This window comes from Lupinus angustifolius, chromosome LG05, assembly GCF_001865875.1.
Source record: "Lupinus angustifolius cultivar Tanjil chromosome LG05, LupAngTanjil_v1.0, whole genome shotgun sequence".
Classification (NCBI taxonomy): domain Eukaryota; kingdom Viridiplantae; phylum Streptophyta; class Magnoliopsida; order Fabales; family Fabaceae; genus Lupinus; species Lupinus angustifolius.
Window position 1 is genome coordinate 5,359,201 of NC_032013.1, and position 20,515 is coordinate 5,379,715.

The window sequence follows — 20,515 nt, forward strand, 5'->3', positions numbered from 1 at the left end:
TATATATATAGGGCAGGGATCTCCTTACTAAACTTACTCTTCAACCTAACCATTAATTCTAGAAAAATTCCATGGTTTAAATTAGTGAATAGTATGTCTATGGAATTGATGGTTACAATGATGAATAAGTTAAGTGGGCCCTACTCATTCATATATATATTTTTTATCAATAAATAGAGATATTTCATTATTGGACTTATTGCTGGTGTTTTCATGTTAATGTCGGTGTCATTGCTAAAATAACTTTTTCACTTTCCTCTACACGTTTGATTAGATGTTCAATCAAGTGAGGATACTAGTTGCCCTTTCCAAATATTTTTTTGAAGAAACACTTCATTATATTCTTCTTCAAACTTGTCTCATTCTGATCAATCTAATTCACTAGAAGAATCTTCTACTTTGAGATAGCTTTTTTCGTAGACTTCTTTTCTTTCCTTGAAGGCAATAGATTATTTTCTTTCTTGTTTATGGATTTGAAGAGTTCCAGAAGTTCATCAAGCTTCATTGTAGGGAGGTCTTTGGCTAGGGGCACAATAACCACAAGTAGTCTCCACTTATTTGGTAGACTTATGAGGATCTTTTGAATGTATCCCTAGCCTTATAAAGTTCTCCCAGAGACTTCACCCATTGGTTTAAAATCTTCCATACATCTAGCCAATGTTTTACCATATTCTTCCATTTTGAACAAATGGTATTTTCTAACAAGCATGCTAACTTTGGATTCATTTTCTTTGCTTGTTGTTTCATTTGTAACAACAAGTGACTCTCATATTTAGGGTTGAAAATGAGTCGAATAGAACATGCTAACTTCACCAACTGTTTAGTTAAAGTTTATGAACTATTCGGTTCAACTCAAATTAGTTTATTTGGACAACTAAAATAATTAATTAATTTAAAACAAATACTACACAAAGTTATATATAAAAACAATAAATATAAAAAATTAGTTTATAATGAAGATTATAATATATGAAATCCTCACAATTATAATATATGAAGCGTGAAAAGAAAATGTACCTTAAATCCTAGCGATTACAAAATTACGCTTTAATTATGTTACGTCGGCATGTATTTCAAAAACAAATATGAGTATGATGTGGATAAATGAATTATGCGATATGAGAAATACATTGTTTGTTGTATTTTTTAAAACAAAAAACTAATGACACATGGGTTAGCCAGTTTAGTTTATTTTCCTTACGCAATGTTTATTTCAAGGAATAGAGTTATATTCTTGGGAACCATATTCCCGTGAATTGTTATTATTAGGATTGTTGTTCCTGGATATTTTAATAACAAGTTTGGTTGAAAATTGAAAATTGAAAATTCATGGAAATGATTTCAAAGTTTGTTTAGTTGATGATATATATTCCTAGGAATAAATGTCATAATTCCTAAAATACTCATAATGTAGAAAATTTGATAAAATTGTGTCTTAGGTGATTTGAACATGTGTGAAGGAGACTATTATAAGCTACTATAAGAAGAGTGGATCAAATGGAGGTTAGTCCAATTTCTAGAGAAAGATAGGTGATGTAAACCCTCCTAGGGCAACCTTTGATTCCAAGGACAAGAGAAGTCATGAAGGTCCTATGACTAGGGCCAAAGCCAAATCAACAACCTAGAAGGTTATAAAAGACTCAATTGACCCTGAAGATTACAAGAAGGAAGGGCATTTATGTCCTTAGGATCTATTTTAAACTTAGGTTATTTTTATTGTTATGAATAAATGAGAATTCATTCTCATGTAGACTTAGGAATAAATTGATTAAATTAAATGAGATAAAGTTAAGAGGTTGGACAGCTACAATTAAGGATTCAAGTAAAGATAGATTTGTTTTGACCAACTTAGCCAAACATTATCTTTTCAACAAACGAACCAAATTGGATTAGATCTTATCTATTTGATAATTTAGGATTTTAAATTTCATTATCTTAGGATTAGTTAGGATTTTCGTTTGCATTACAGATTTGATTAAATAGGATATTATATTTTAGTATTCAAAGATAATTAGGATTTTATCTTTAGACTTATCTTTAGTTTATTTTAGCCAAGGCAGATTGCCTATTTATAGCTTTGGCTTAGTCATTAATAATACAAGTTTAATTTTGAGAAAACCTTATGCTTATTTTAGTCGAGATAATTCTCCTAAAAATCTTCATTGTTGGTTGTGACCACCATTGATGAATTCTTATCAAGCTTCCTAGCATGCAGCGCATAACAATAGCTTATCAAGTATTCTTGCTTGTGGCGCTTCCCCTTCTAATCTTTTCCATTTCCCTCACCAAAACAATGACAAATTCCCCATAATTCACCAAAACCGAATTACAACTTAAAAAGGTCAAGACTTCAAGCTAAAACGACCCTAATTCTAAGGCAGCCCCCTAGAGGTTGTAATCAAGTGGTATCAGAGCTACATTTAAGCTTGAAAATGTCAAGTCCATAGAGGAGTCCCGCGATCTCACCCAGATCAGCCTCCCTAACAGTGATGCTTGAAAACATGATGAATACTGAATTCCAAACTCTTCAAAAACAATTGCAGGATTTGAGAATTCATTGTGATAGGCGGCTGGATGAACAAAGACATGGTGAATCAAGTGGCCATGAAAGGAGGAGGAGAAGGCCTAGAGAGGAGAGGCCAAGACATAAAAGGCATGAGGATAGACATAATTCCTCAAGTGCCTATGATAGTGAAAGGAGGCATGACGGTCGTGGCCATGATGAACCAAACCATGGCCACAAAATGAGGCATGGAGATCATGGCAGCCCTGGCCGTGGTCATGTTAGCCTAACCCGTGGGCAAAGGAGACATAGAGATGGTGCAAGTGGTAGTCCAAACTGTGAGCCTAGAGGAGATCTGGATGGTGTTAAGATCAAAGTCCCTAGCTTTTTGGGGATGAGTGATCCAGAAGCTTATTTGGCATGGGAGTTGAAGATGGAACAAGTCTTCAATTGTCATAACTATTCGGAGGCTAAGAAAGTCAAGGTGGTAGCCCTTGAATTTCAAGAGTATGCTATGGTTTGGTGGGATCAGCACCAAAAGGATAGAGTGAGATGTGAAGATGTAACTATTGACACATGGGCTTAAATGAAGAGAACAATGAGAAGGAGGTTTGTACCTCGTTCTTACCAGAGAGATGTGCACAATAAGCTACAAAGGCTCACTCAAGGATCCCAAATAGTGGATGAATATTTCAAGGCCATGGAGTTAGACTTGCTTAGGTCCAACCTCAATGAGGACCGTGAAGCAACAATGGCTAGGTTTCTTCATGGACTGAATCAAGAAATCCAGGATATGGTGGAATTGCAATTCTATGTAGAACTATATGACTTAGTTCAGAAAGCCATTAAAGTATAGCAGCAAATTAAGAGGAAGAAGTCTAAGTACTCCTCTAGTACTTCAAGGTCCCACTCTTGGAAGGATGAGCAGAAAAGGGAGAGCACTAAGGCTAAGGAGGTCATGGGCAGCCACAAAACCAACCAACCAGCCGTGGACGCTAGTGGAAGGACTATAAACGTGAAGTGTTTCAAGTGCCTTGGCCATGATCACATTGCCTCACCATGTCCTACAAAAAGGATAATGGTGATCACTAATGGTGTCATTGAGTCCCAATATAAACCATCTAGTGAAAAGGATTGTGATGAGAATGTTTTCATGCCTGAAGGTGACATTTTGATGATGATGAGGCTCTTGGGTAGCCAAGTCAAAAGGCATGAGGAGGGCCAAAAGTTCAACTTGTTTCACTCAAGATGCTTGGTCCAAGGCAAGGTGTGCACCTTAATCATTGATGGTGGTAGCTGCACAAATATGGTTAGTCAAAGGCTAGTGTCAAAACTAGACCTTGAAACTAAACCACACCCAACCCCTTACCGACTCTAATGGTTAAATGATGTGGGAGAGTTGGTTGTGGATAGACAAGTCATGGTACCCTTCTCCATAGGGCAGTACCATGATGAGGTCTTATGTGATGTGGCCCCAATGGAGGCTAGCCACATGTTGTTGGGGAGACCATGACAATATGAAAAGAAAACTAGTCATGATGGTTTCACCAACAAGGTTTCATTTATGCACCATGGTCACAAGGTGGTTTTAGCCCTTCTAAGCCTTAAACAAGTCCATGAGGACCAAAAGAGGCTAAGGGCTAAGATTGAAGAAGAGAAAAAGAAAGGTGAGGCCAAAAACAAAGAGGTGGCCGAACCTATTCAAGGAGAAGTACATCCTCTCAAGGCTGAAATTTTTTCTAAACTTAGCCATTCTTTGAAAGATCATGCCAAGGATAGAAATGAAGTTAAGATTGAAGACAATTTGAGGATGAATTCACTTGAAGGGGAAGGGGATGATGTAAACCCTCCTAGGGAAACCTTTGATTCCAAGGGCAAGAGAAGTCATGAAGGTTCTATGACTAGGGCCAAAGCCAGATCAACAATCTTGAAGGTCACAAAAGACTCAATTGACCCTGGAGATTAAAAGAAGGAATGACATTTATGTCCATAGGATCTATTTTAAACTTAGGTTATTTTTATTATTATGAAAAAATGAGAATTCATTCTCATGTAGACTTAGGAATAAATTGATTAAATCAAATGAGATAAAGTTAAGAGGTTGGGCAACTACAATCAATGATTCAAGTAAAGATAGGTTTATTTTGACCAACTTAGCCAAACATTACCTTTTCAACAAACCAACCAGATTGAATTAGATCTTATCTATTTTATAATTTAGGATTTTAAATTTCATCATCTTCACATTATCTTAGGATTAGTTAGGATTTTCGTTTGCATTTCAGATTTGATTAAATAAGATATTATCTTTTAGAATTCAAAGATGATAAGGATTTTATCTTTAGACTTATCTTTAGTTTACTTCAGCCAAGGTAGATTGCCTATTTATAGCTTTGGCTTATTCATTAATAAAGAAAGTTTGATTTTGAGAAAACCTTGTGTTTATTTTAGTTGAGATCATTCTCCTAAAAATCTCCATTGTTGGCTGTGGCCACCATTGATGTATTTTTATCAAGCTTTCTAGCTTGTGGCAAATAACACTAGCTTATCAATTCTTGCTTGTGGCACTTACCCTTTCTAATCTTTTCCATTTCCCTCACCAAAACAACCCCAAATTCTCCATAATTCACCAAAACCGAATTACAACTTAAAAAGGTCAAGACTTCAAGCTAAAACGATCCTAATTCTAAGGCAACCCCTTAGAGGTTGTCATCAATATGAGCAAAAAACACTTGGCAAAATTATTTAAATATCAACTTTTATCAATGAATACGATTTATGTAGAACATAATAGCGTTGTTCGATTCATGTAGTTGATCTCTCCTATTAGTATAAAGGTTTGGTTGTTGCAATTGTTAAAAAAATTAAACGAAGAACATTACCATTTATTATGTTTTTTAACAAATTGTTATATAAAATATTTAAGGTTTATTAGGTTAATCTTCTTAAAAAGTATACAATCGTAGGATAACAATGTTATACAAAACATATTTTCTACTATTATTAATTATTATCATAATTTGCATTTATGTGGCATGACTATTTTATTGTTGTACTAATTATATACATATTGCATTTATGGAGATTTTTTTGTTAGATTCTGAATGTAGGGCCTTAGTGGAAAGGTGAGATGGGAGTTAGATTGATATTTTTGTAATTTTATCATGCCATTATAATGAGAATATGATATTTTTGTATTTCTGAATGTAGGGCCTTAGGTTAATCTTCTTAAAAAAGTATACAATCGTAGGATAACAATGTTATACAAAACATATTTTCTACTATTATTAATTATTATCATAATTTGCATTTATGTGGCATGACTATTTTATTGTTGTACTAATTATATACATATTGCATTTATGGAGATTTTTTTGTTAGATTCTGAATGTAGGGCCTTAGTGGAAAGGTGAGATGGGAGTTAGATTGATATTTTTGTAATTTTATCATGCCATTATAATGAGAATATAATATACCCAAATTTGGAGGTGGGAATAAAAAGAGAGCAAATCATGAACATATTACATTCTTGGGAATAACTCTATCCTTGGAACGTTTTTTCAAAACTTGAAACAAACATGAGAACATGTTATTCTCAGGTTCACATTCCAAGAATGACTCCAGATCCTTGAAACAAACACCTCCTTAGGGTTCATTTCCAAGTTGGTTTTTAGAGGGAAATGGAAGACTTTAAAGTCATGAAATATGCATGTGATATGACTTGAATGTCTTCTTTTCCCTTCATTCCCCTTCAAAACTCAAATTGCAAACAAATTGTTAGGGGTGTTTGTTTCAAAAGATCTTGGGTTACTCGTGAGAATGTGAATATAGGAATAACATGTTCCTTTATTTTTTTCAAGTTTTGATAAAATATTCCAAAGAAAGAGTTATTCTCAAGAAAATAATTGATTCATATTTTGCTCTCTTTTCATTCTCACCTCCAAAGGTGGGTATATTATACTCTCGTTGTAATAACATAATGAAACTACAAAAATACCACGCACACCCTACATTAACAATCTAACAAAAATAATTTTCCATAAATGTAATATGTATATAACTAGTACAATAATAAAATAGTCATGTTACATAAATGCAAATTATGATAATAATTAATAATAGTATGTTTTGTATAATATTACTTTTTACAATTGTATACTTTTTAAAAATATCAACCTAATAAACCTTAAATATTTTATATAGCCATTTATTATAATAAACTATTGAATAGTAGTGTTTTTCATTTAATTTTTTAACAATTATAACAATCAAATCTTTCAACTAATAGGAAAGGTTAGCTACATGAATCAAATAATGTTATAATATTCTACATAAATTATGTTTATTGACAAAGAATTAATATCTAAATGATTTTGCCTACATTGTTTCTTGATCTCTATCTTTCTCTAGAAATTGGAAACCGTTATTTGATTTTCTCTCCTTACATGAGCTTATAACGGTCTCCTCCACACATGTTCTAATCAACTAATGTACAATTCAATTATTTTATCTACAATAAAAGTATTTTAAGGGTATCTTAGGAATTATAACATATATTCCCAAGAATATACATCATCGACCAAACAAACTTTGAAGTCATTTCCACGAATTCTCAAATTTCAACCAAACATGTTTACTAAATTATTATGGGATCACTCCCAGTAATATCATTCATGGGAATGTGCTTCCTATGAATGTAATTTTATTCCTTGAAATAAGCATTTCCTTTGAATATATTTGAGATTTATGAGGGAAATGGAAGGAGAGGGATCAAGGGGCAAGGATGGAGGAGGAAGGAAATGGGAAAGAAAGACAAATCTCTCTCTTGTTTGGGAGTATGAAATTAGATGGGAGGAAACTAAAGTAATGATAATTCAAAAATAATTTTTATTCTTTATTTAATAATCTAACTAACAATGGGAAATGTAATAAAAGATAATTATAAAATTTTATGAAAGGCATTTGTGTATTTTTGACATGTTTGACTCCAAAAAAATCTCAATTTGGGGGATCCATGAAAATGGTGGAGGGTTTTAGAAGGATCTAGGAAATCTCTAAAACTTTTCCCTCTCTTTCTCCAACTCCTAAACAATGATGACTCTTTTATGATTACCATAGTCCAATAGGGAGACCTCAGTCCAACTCCCCACCAATGAATGTTGGCGACTTCTGTTCCAATTGAACTGGGAACAGTTAGGTGCACCCATTGGACCTGAGGGACCGGGGTATAGTAGTTAATGTTTTTACTCAAAATGACGCCAAAAGAATAGCCTATTAGGTGAAAGAGCATTTCGGCTTATGTACCACATTGATTTTGTTATGCTACCCAATATGGGACCCTTAACATTTTGGTCCCTTTAAGGGTCAATATCCATGACTTCTTTCACTTTATCGATACACTAACTCGATGATAGTCATTTCTCTTTTGGGGCTTCACTCACCTGATAGTATTAATATATCTTAATCCAATCTTTAGGTAGTACATTATATGACACAACTCTCAAGGGAGGACATTTCGATGGACTTCATAATGTATCTACCAATATTAGGCGGTCATACAATTATTTGGGTGGTCTTTGACTGCTTAACGGATTTTCCACACTTTGTGAACTAACTGGGTAAGGCCATGAAGTGTGCGATCCAGATAAACTATTTGTGGCTCTATTCTCCCTCCCTAAATAGGAAAACGTTTGTATTCAAATCCTTGTAATTTAGTCGCCCATTTTTGTTGCTCATTACTGCATACATTTCTGTTACATATGTGGATGCTGCTTGCATTCTAACTATTATTTTTTACTGAAATAAGAAATTGGATGGCCTTCTTGGGATAAAACAACATCTATTGCAATATCAAAAGCATCAATTTCAACATTGAAGGATTGAGTGAAATTGGGCAGAGTCAAAACTAGAGTTGTTGTCATTATGCTTTTTTAATTTTTCAAATGCCTTTTGAGCAGTTATGCTACATGTAAAATTTCTCAACTTTAGTAAATCAGTGACATGAGCGGCATGTGAAGCATATTGTTTGATTAAGCGGCAATAAAACTCGGTGAGGCCTACAAAGTCTCATTGTTGTAATCAATTCCAATTTGGGCCATTCCATAGTGGCCTGAATCTTTTCCGAATCTGGTTGCACACTTGCGCTGGATAAAATGTAACCCGAATAATCCATGCTATGCACACCAAAGACACACTTAGATAATTTTGAAAAAAAATATGCTTAAATAATAGGGATAAAATCAACTATAAGTGTTCTCTGTGTGCACTTAAAGAGTTACTATAAATCAAGATATCATCAAAAAATACCAATACAAATTTTCCGAAGTATAGATGTAACAAGTTATTCATCACGGCCTAAAATGTATATGGTTTGCTGGTTAGTCTGAATTGCATGACCAGAAACTTGTAATGTCCATCCACTATACTAAATGCAATTTTTTGGGTATTTACCGGATCCATTTTGTTTAAGTGGTACCTTTCCCTTGAATCAATTTTTGAAAAAAATTGGGTACTAGCTAATTTAACGAGCAACTCATTAATAGTGGTATTGGAAAACGATTCTTCACAATAATGACATTGAGATTGAGGTAGTTGACATAGAAACACTAGGGACTACGATTCTAGCTTGTAGCATTTTTGCTAGTAATGATGTCATGACCTCTTTTTGTGAATGCAGGTAATGATATGGCTTAACATTCATGGGTAGGTTATCAGGAAATATTAAAATTTTATGGTCGTGAGGCCTTTGAGGAGGCAATCCAATTGGTGTTTGAAATATTGTTGAAAATTAGTCTATAAGGGTTTTAGGGCTGTATTGTTGTTGTTTTGTGGTTCCGTGAAGGAGTGATATATTGAGAGGTTTTGTGAGTTGTCTAGTGTTGTAGGTGACATTGTCACACAAAAATTGTCTATAATGACATCAACGGGTGTTAGGCGCTTGAGTTGGTGGAATATGGCTAGTGTTGGGGTATAATGTTGTTGTCTAGTCAGGATGATAGGCTTATGGTCATAGGTGAAGGTCATAGAGGGTATGACAAAGTCAGAAGTTACAGATTCTAGGATACTCAACCATTTGATGTCTAATACAACATCAAGTCATTATATAGGTAGTAAATAGAAAGGAATATGGAACGTTTGTTGTTGCAAGGTGATTAGAGTTGCCTTGCATAGTCTAGTATAGTAAATGTGCTCCACGATTCCAACCAGGACCAGGAATTTTGGCATGAATGATATAGGTACTTGGAGAAATTGAGTGATGTGTGGTTGTGTAACATTATGAGAACTATAGGCTGGACTATTGCAACCTTTTTCGATACTTCAACAAGTCTAAGATAACATTTCGATAGACTATATAACGCATCTACCACCATCAGGCGGTCATACAGTTATTTGGGTGGTCGTTGACCGTTTAATGAAGTGCGTACACTTTGTGGCCTTACCTAGCAAGTTCATGACAACCAAATTAGCTTATGAGTGCCATAGAAATCTACAGACTACATGGTGTTCCGAAAATCTCTTGTCTCAGATCAGGACCCACTCTTTTTGAGTAAGTTCTGGATGAAGTTTTTCAAACTCCAGGTACTTGCCTTTGCTTCAATATGACATACCACCTCGAGTCGGATGAACAAAGTAAAATGGTAAATCATTGTTTAGAGGGTTACCTTCAATTTTTGAAGGCTGAACAATCGACACAATGTTTCTGTCTACTTCATTTTGTGGCATATTAGTACAACACATGTAAACATTCGGCTATGATTATGTCTCCATTCCTAACGTTGTATGGATGGAACCCACTAATAGTGCGGGGTTACCTCTCTGGCCGAACTTTGGACAAGAACCTTGACGATATCATGTGTCAGAAGAAAGATCTCTGAATATCTTGACGAGCAAATTTATATAGGGCTAAACAGAGGATGAAATTATATGTTGATACTCATAGAAAGGAACGTACCTTTAAACCAGACTCATTGGTTTTACTTTGTTTACAACCACATAGATAGACCATTGTGGCTCACTGCCGATCACAGAAGTTGTCCAAACACTACCATAATCCTTTTAGGATGCTACATAGGATCAGGAATGCAACATATAAATGCGACTTGCCTTCTACCTCATAGATACATAATGTTTTCCATGTATCTCTACTGAAGCCCTTCCACAGTTAGCATGACCAGATTGAGTCATTGGAAGCAAAAAACTGTGACTATGGAGATAGACCAATAGAAAAAGAAAAATATAATGAAACAACAAAAAGACTAAAAAACACATAGGAAGGAAAAACACAATATATTTTGACTTTTGTAAGAGCAATAGAAACACCAAGCACACAATGAAGAATAAATAAGGATCACAGTCTCAAAATACACCTCTTAGTCTAAATTCCGAAATTATTACATTGTTGGAGAACCCAAATGATATTACACGGACTTCAAAATGCATTACTATATCTACACAATGCCCAAATCACTCTTTCTCCAAATCACACAATAAGGGGCATATGGTTTTGCCAAAACCATGTGAGAGGGCCAGTTGTCTCATTAATTCCTCTCAAATCCCCAATCAAATTCCAATTAATTACCAAAATCTTCCACTCTCTCTTTACCCATATATTACACCATGTGCAAATGCTGACTGTACTCTAAGTAGTGCATACGAAATAACTCAAAAAGTACACAATCTATATTAAAGCAGACCATGGTTTCCCAAGGAGCATTGCTCGAGACAATTAAACCAACAAAACTACAACAGACCTCACACGGTTCACCCAATGACAAGCCAATCCTCAACCCCACTCGCGATTCACGTGGGGATGACAATGGGTCTGGTTGGATCCAGTAGTGCATTACTCGGACCCGCCCCATTGCTTTATCTTTGGACCCAGATCTGCCCCATACTTGTCCTGCTACTCACGGGTCCTTGGGTACCCAGCGGATCTGCAGGTACCCACAAATTCAAAAACATTAAAAATAATTGTGAGTAATTTATGTAATTGTGTGTTTGTTTCCTTCAATCTTATATGTTATTTAGATAATCAACAAGAGAAAAAAATATAAATCACAATTTAAAGTTTTAAACACATTTTAAATTGATTATTTCAATGTTATGATGTAAAATTGATTTAATAAGAATTGTTCAATCAACATAATATTAGATTACACATATCAATTAACAACATAATATCATATCACTACTTAACAATGTAAAATCGTCATTGTTTAACAAATATCAATCATATTAATGAATTAACAATATATATATATTTAGGAAGGAATAGCAGGTCCAGATGCCTCATTGCCCAAACTCAAACTCATCCAACATCGAGTCTTAAAATTTTGGATCTCAATTACCCACGAGTCCAAAAATACGGAACCAGACCTGACCCATTATGGATATCTTTTGCGCGTACTCACGGGTCTGAGTACCTATTATCATCCCTAGATACATGTGGAACTATGATAGGGAACATGCGTGATAGCACACCCAAACTCCCTGGTCAACCACACACGAAACACAACGTTGAGGACAAGGTTGTCCTTGCAGAACCGGACAATGTTGAACTGCGTGGGCCAACTACAACTTCAATGATAAAGTCAGACTTAAAAGAAATATTAAACCCCTGTTAACTTTAAAGACTATATTGTCTAAGGAGGAGTTGCAAGTTAATTTAATTTTAATGTTACTAAATACATTGGGCTTAGTGTTAGATAGCGCACAATCTTTCCCCAATACTATATAAGTGTTTTGATGCTGATCAAAGCCTGTGAATAAAATTGCATCTTTTCTTATTATTGAACTAGTCTTAGAATCCTTGAGTTTTTTTGTCCGCTAGGGTTTCAACCCTAACACTTTCCAAAGCCATCGCAAACAAAGCCTTAGATGGTTGTGCTAGACTAGTAACATTACAATGGAGACAGATGGGTTAAATTGTTTATTGTTATTGTGCAGTTGGCTTATTCCCACCTCCCAATCATCTTTCTCTTTTACAATGGAAAACATATTTATCTAAACCAGAAAGATATGATACTTTATGTACAAAATTAGAGTAAAAAGAATATTATGAATTGAATTTCTCTTGGTCTTTCTAACTTGAATGTAGCAGCACATGAACATCAACTTATAGGTCAATGAATGACTCTTGGATAAGATAAGATAATGTGTCACTTAGATAATTAGAAATTGTACATTCACTAAAGCCATAGTAATAAACTTAGTTAGTTCATCGAGAAAAAAAAAGTAATAAACTTAGTAGTGCACATCAAAATAAGAATAAAAATAAAATTAGAAGTACCGATCAAAATAAAAGTAAAAATAAACTTAGCAGCCAACTAACTTTAGATGAAAATAAGTAACATCACTCCATATCCTATCTAATATATTTTTAATAAATTGTACGTATCAATATAATATAATATCATAACCAAAGGACAACTATTCCATCTCCATAGTACATTGTGCATGCTCTAAACTAGGCGAGCAGGACCTGGCTCTACCCATTCACTCAGCACGGTCCGATCATAATCAGGTCTAAATAGAGTCGGATCTGATCGGGTCTGGGTTCGGGTCAAAAAATAGACTCGGTCAATATTTAGAGGCGGGTAGGGACCAAACATGACCCGACTCATCCCATCCTAGGGTTATTCGCTTATCATGTTTGTATATGTTTTTACTCAAATTTGTATATAGTAATGACACCTTTTTGATCGAAAGTATCATTTATTCTTTTAATTTTTCCATAATATATACATGATTAATAATATATATAAATATATCATTTTATATATCAAACTACATATTTATAATAATAAATAATATTGAGAAGTCTTTATCTAAAATAAGTAAGTATGCATTATATTTAATCGAGTCTAGGGTCAGGTTTAAATGCTGACCAAGTTGTTATTTAGGGTTGGGTAAACTTTGGGTTTAGTGCCGGGTCCGGATTCAAAAAAGTGACCCGACCAATATTTAGGGTTGGGTAAGGACAAACCTTAACCCGTCCCAACCCAGCCCATACTCACCCCTATTTTAAACAATTCTCTTTTTGATAAGTTATTGCCAATGTATTCATAAAAAGCTAATTTTTTTTTGGAATTTTACAATTGACTCCTTTTTCATCCAAAAGACCTCTTTCCTCCGGTTTTGATTTTTATCCCAAAAATAATAAATTGAGTTCATATAGGATATTTTGGATGCAATTGAATATTAGAATATGTTTTAAACATTCTATAAATATTAGATATTTCATAATCATAAATATTTTTTTTAGATATTCTATTACTGGAATATCTAATAAATATTTATAAAGTATAAATATATTATTATATAAAATATTAATTTTTTATATTTCAATATTGTAATATTAATAAAAATAATTACTTTTCATGATCTTCTAAAAATTATAATATTATAAAATTACAATTTTATGATCATTTGATATCACTTATTAGTTGTCAACAAAACGTTGATCTAGTAATGTAAAGCCCCACTGGAATCCAAGGTTGATGGTTCGATTAGTAAGAACGACACTTGTAGGGAGGGACAATCGCAAATCCTGAAAGAGATTAATTATTTCCCCAAAAAAGGGGATACTTTTAGTAGCTTATCAATTGCCAGTCTTAATAACAACACAAAAAATAGAGATAATCAAAACTTTTAATAATGACAAATGAAAGAAAATATAATAAATATTACATAGAAAATATAAAGTGTCTTTATAGGATCATCAAAACCTTCTAGATGATGTCATATAATAAGGACAAGAGGGATGGAGTAATTACTCAATCAAAAAGGCAGATAAATCTTAAAAAAATAATTATTCAGTCCAAAATTAATGAAAGTGCAATAATCCACTGCATATATGACAAGTAGTAGCCAAACACCATACCAGCAGCTAATAGTTCATCACATCATAAATTCAATTTTTTTTCTACAGATTACAGAATTTTTTTCATTTTCATGATGCTAGAATAATATCAAATACTACAATTTTTAATTAATATAATAGACAAGAAAGCAATAGAATTGTCAAAATTTAACAAATACATCTATTGTATGCTAAGCAAAGCATAAATGATTGAAATATAAAAGGGTAGTAAAGATACTTTCTGTTGATGCTGATCATAGATGAGGGGAGACATGGTCTTCTCCATATACAATACAGGGTTTGTTGCTATGCTTACTTCATCCCTTTTCCTTCATCTTCATTCAAAATCCGATTTCGGAAATCATTAACCATAAGAGGCAGTCCTTCTCTCAGTGGGACTTTTGGCTCCCAGTTCAGAAGTTCCTTTGCTTTGCTAATATCTGGCTTCCTCATATGAGGATCATCAGCAGTATTTGGTTTGTATTCTATAGTAGCACTTGAATCAATTGTTTCTTTGACGACCTGTGTAATCAAGAAAAGATGCAATGAGTGAATGTTCATTAAACAATAACTTTAATCCCAACCTACTTCTATGAGCTCCAAAAGTCATTCATGACAACTAATACATCCTATGTTTGGCTACGGTTTCGGGAATGAACAAAATGTACAGCATGATTTGACTGGAACCTTGAAGAAAAAAGTATAAAGGGAAACCAAAACAAGAGAGAGCACGGCACGGAAAGAAGATGGGATACCTGAGCAAGCTCTAACATGGTGAACTCCCCAGGGTTACCCAGGTTGAAAGGTCCTACATGCTCACCATCCATCAAAGCCACCAGCCCATTAACCTGTGAATTGGAAAAGAAATTTAGTTCACTATTACATCATTGCAGTTTTGCAAAGATTCTTATGAAGAAAGTAGAGATCACAAATCACTCTATGATTTGGTCTTATCCAATTCATAAGCTTTCCATTCCAAAATAAAAAATAGAAGAAAACAATTTTTATTCAATAGATGAATTGAATCACTGAGTAATAGATGAGTTTCTCTTTGCTTCATGCATTCTCTTGGTTACTTCATAAAAGTAAGCCCATTTCTATTTGAATGATATTATTCACTCAAGAAAAAGTTCTGATAAAAGAATCAGGTTGCATGAAGCATTGAGTGTTTTAGGAAACAGCAGATCTTTTTAAAGTATAATTTTAATTTTTTGCTGAGCTTAAACTACAAATTTATACCCAACCAGTAACTCCAACATAGCATTCATCAGTTACAACTTGATTCAGATTTATAGTCACTTTCAATCATAAACTTGTGTATATTGATGTGCTAAGGTTTAGATGATTTCTCCAAGTCACGCAGAGCAATATAAAAACATTTTGTATATCATACGTATAACACAAAGAATTCAGTGAGATGTAAAAAATTTAAACAAAATAGCATATTTATTATATACCAAATCAGAGACATATTGGAAGCTTCTTGTTTGCTTCCCATCACCATATACAGTCAGTGGTTGTTTACGAATAGCCTGTAAACAAGAAGGAAAAAATAGTATAAGAACACAAGTTCCCGTCAAGAAGAGAACAGAAATTAAATTAGGAAAGAAAAGGCTTCAAACCTGTGCAACAAAATTGCTAACAACACGCCCATCATCTAAGCACATGCGGGGTCCATAAGTGTTGAAAATTCGAGCAATACGGACCTATAAAGCAGCAAGACCAGATAAGAATCAACTCTCGACAATAACATGTAATACGCATAGTTCACCACGGGCAGTCTAATCTCACAGGTATTGTAGCAAATATTAATTTTCCTGTTTATAACTAATTAATTAGAGTTTTAAATTGAGGTTGTGGTTGCAGTTATTTTGCTGTTATCACAATTGCGGGAAAATGCAGCCAATGCGGTCGCGATGCCGTTGCGAAGACTCTGAAACTGCAATGTTGCGGCCACAATTGCAGTTGTGGAGTGTAATTTAAAAAAATGTAATTAACCATGCATTGAACTTGGATCATTCTAATCCAACATATACAATAAGTAATCAATTACAATATTTCATTAAGGAATGCAACACCAAGTCCAACAACCAATAAGCTAAAAGAGAAAAGGATTTATCTGTATCTATTTTGGTCTTAACCTATGCTTACTTTAAAGCTATTGTTGCGAAAGTTATCTATAAAATTGAAAACTGTAAGATAACAATTAATTCATCATTGCGCTGGTTTTATAATAAAACATAAAATGATATCATTACTAACAGCATAACTTTCTGTCAAACATAGGCTAACTGCTTTGGTTTATACTTGAAATTGAAATTTGCCAACTCTTGGAAGGGTACTTTAAGACACAGCACTACTCCCTCAAAATTAATCGCAACCGTTTTCCAATAAAAAGTTTTAAAGTCAGGAAATAAAGGAGTGGGACAACAAGAAAGAAAACCAAGAAATGGTTACAACAGATGACTTGGAACAAACAGGTCTTCTTTTGCCTGAGTTGCCTCACAGAAAAATAAACACTGGATGCTCAGTTTAACTTGAAATCCAACATCAAAAAGAGGGGACTGAGGCTCCCACCTAGTGGGGTCTAGGTAAGGTAGATGTATGCAACCTTATCATTGCAAGCAAATAGGATCTTTCCAGGATTTGAATGTATGACCTCTAGGTCACAAAAGAAATATTTAATGGCCAACTCATATCCTAACTTTTTATGGAAATTGAATTTAATGTCTGAACTTCCTCATTAAGTTCTCAACAGAATAATATCAAGTTACTCACTTACTGTGAGAACTTCTTTAATTATTTATCAGAAAATATTGGAAACCTCTTCACATTCTTCTCTTTTATTTTTCCGGATTGTACTTTCCACATCATCATTTCTCTAGACTAACAATTATCCACAAAAAACATTCAGATCAGATAGTCAATATAGGTCTTCAGGGCCTCAGTCTCTCATGTGCATGTTATTAGAATGGCTAGATCACTCTGTAACTACAATAGATGCATCAGTATAAGTTTAATATGATTAGTAAATCCTATGGGCAGACCAAGTTGGTAAGAATATGTAAATTCAAGCTGCGGGTTGCTGTTTTTATAAAAGTTTCTAATTTGGAATTTCCTCAGTTGTGAGGACTGAGCTCAATTTTCCAGTTCAATACCATGTGTTTTACATTTCATATCACAGCCAAATAGTAAGCATGGGAAAGAGAAATAATTACTGTTAAATGGATACATGTTCTCATGTAAAAACATGTATAAAGAAGAATGCAAAAAATGATCAAGTGAGTATGGAAATGGTATACTGTAACATTTCATATCCGATAAAATAGATATTAAGTAGCATACATAAACCCTGATCAATGAAGATATATGTAAGAAAGTTACCTCAACACCAGCACCTCGGTGATAATCCATTGTTAACGTTTCTGCAGTTCGCTTTCCTTCATCATAACAGCTTCTCTCACCTAAATTGTTTAAACATAATTTTAATGTACTAAACCACAATACATTGTTAAAAGTGAACTAGACTACACTACATCTTTATGTGCCACCTGGGTAGCTGAATTTAGAAGCTCACCTATTGGATTCACATTCCCCCAGTAGGTCTCTTTCTGTGGATGCTCCAGAGGATCACCATAAACCTCACTAGTACTAGTAAGCAAAAACCTAGCGCCGATCCTCTTTGCAAGGCCCAACATATTAAGGGTACCCATCACATTTGTCTTGTAAATCACATACAGTTAAGGATCCCACAAACCAGATAAACTCTTATCTACTCCTAGACCACTACACACTAAAATGTCGAAATTGGATTTAAATTTCAGTACAATATTTTAAACTCAATCAAACATCATGCTGCCAATCTGTTATATGCAAAACACGAGTAAATTAAGCTCATGTCCCTTAAAGATTATTTCTGAAGAAACAATCACTTATTTTGAAAAACTCTCTTACAAAGTATTTGTTATAAGCACTTTTGAAAACAGAATAAGTTAATTGAAACCCATAAATTTCACATGCAGTTTTGGAGATCACTAAAATTTCACATGCAGTTTTGGAGATCACTAAAATTTCTCCAAAATGCAGGCAAATTCAATTCCAAATACATTGTAATAGAACAAAGACTGAGATTATTGTCTCTCCAAATTGTCCAATCACACTATTGGCTCTCCAAATGGTTGATTAACAAGGAGTATGGATAAACATTTTGAAGAGCCTATCTCAAACAAAATGTGAAGCAATGTTATGAATAGAGTATATAAATTGTTACACATCTAGTTTGGGAGCATATAATAAATGTTAACTAATTGCTTTCCTCCCACGTCACCTGATTGGCTGAATTTCTGCTGCTAAGGGTTCCTTTGCGAGTAGGTTTTTAGATGGAAAGGAAAGGCTTTAGAGCCATGTAATACACATGTGAGATGGCTCGGATGTCTTCCATTTCCTTTCCCTACCCTCCCCTCCAAAACTCAACTTGCAAACAAACCCTAAGTACCCAGGTTCTAGACGGCACTTCCGTCCCTCAAAAATTGAACAACTTATTCAAACCATAGTTACATAATTCTTTCATTTATCCGAAACATATCTAACCTAATTGACCAGACCACATAGTAGGTTTGTCATAAAAAAATGTCTCATAAACTCAAATATAAAAAAATGTATCGAACCGCACCAAAGTAAACCAGATACTTGTATCACTACCAGGTAACTATGATTAAAACAAATTAAAAAAAGGATATGATGGTCTTAACAGGGTTATACTTATAATGCACAGGTGAAGCAGGACAAGCAAGGTGATAGATCTGATCCACTTCCAACAGAATCGGTTCAACCACATCATGTCTAATAAGCTCAAACCTCGAATTCCCAAACAAATGCACCAAATTCTCTTTCCTTCCAGTAAAAAAATTATCAATCACAATCACTTCATTCCCTCTCCCAATAAGCTTATCAACCAAATGACTCCCAACAAAACCTGCCCCACCGGTCACCACAATTCTCAGCCTCCGGCTCCCGATCCCCACAGGTACACGACCAACGCCGCGGCTCGAATAGTCGCGGCGGCGGGTGGATATGTACCCGGGGAGAGATGGATGGGTGTCCGGTGGGCCCAGGTGGGATAAAGTTGGTTGAATTATGAAAAAAATGGAACCGATGAAGATTCCGATGAGGATGAATAAGAGGCGTTGTTCTCTTAAGAGGTAGTTAATGGATCTGGGGAGAGATCTATGGTGTTTCTGTGATTTTGGTGAGTACTGTGCACTCGATGGCATTTCTTCGTCTTTGCTCGTTTGTTTGTGTAGTTGCTTCATTTCATATCAATGTATCACTCTCACACTAAGGGTAATAAGAAAATTATGGAGTGAGAATTGATGGGGTTATTTATTGGTGTTTTTGATGCGTAAAATGCAAACTAGATGAAGTGGGTGGTTTTGTGGTTTCTAATAATGAGGGAAAAAGGAGAGAAAGCTTGAGATGCAAATAACATGCCCTATGCCATTAATTAAGCAATATAAATGGATGCAAATAACATGCTCCATTCCATTAATTAAGCAATATAAATGGATACTTTTCTAAAAGTGTGGTTTATTTTGTTATAGCAGCAATTTGATTACTATTAGATCCAAATAAAATTGTTTCTAAATATGTGGATGCTTATAATTTTTAAGTTAATGTGTGTTAAATATTTATGTTTTAATAATGAGCTTATATAGAGAGTAAATGAATATTTCTATAATTCTATACTACTTAATAAAGCTAAATTACCGTGTAATTTACAGTTCTCTATTGAGAAGAAAGATGTATACATTGATGTGTAAGAGTTTTTTATATTGTCATTGATCATTCATTTTTTAATTATTATTGACTTTTAAATAAAAGTAATATAAATAAATAATAGATGATATATTGATTGTGTATAAATTTTTATACTATCATCACATATATATATTACACTCTTCTCTATTTTACCCTTACTATTTTTTATATAAAAACCATATAATATAATATTCCTATCTATCACCACATTTCCATGTTATTTTCTTAATGGTGTGTTTGGTACTGTTATAACTGTCTCACGTTTTTCTTTTGAAGAGAATGCCGAACATGTGAGATATAATTCATTAAGGCATATTAACACAAAAAATTAGTTG

The 20,515-nt window shown here is 33.9% G+C and overlaps 1 protein-coding gene across 1 annotated transcript; it reads right to left on the reverse strand.

The window, feature by feature from the left end:
- On the reverse strand, nucleotides 14,410-19,836 carry LOC109347564 (UDP-glucuronic acid decarboxylase 1-like). Its single transcript, XM_019587481.1, has 7 exons — nucleotides 19,103-19,836; nucleotides 17,941-18,088; nucleotides 17,748-17,827; nucleotides 15,986-16,069; nucleotides 15,821-15,895; nucleotides 15,119-15,211; nucleotides 14,410-14,885 (listed from the first exon to the last, which is right to left on the reverse strand). Exons 1-7 carry the CDS (start codon nucleotides 19,673-19,675, stop codon nucleotides 14,676-14,678), a joined length of 1,263 nt encoding a protein of 420 aa, XP_019443026.1. The 5' UTR covers nucleotides 19,676-19,836; the 3' UTR covers nucleotides 14,410-14,675.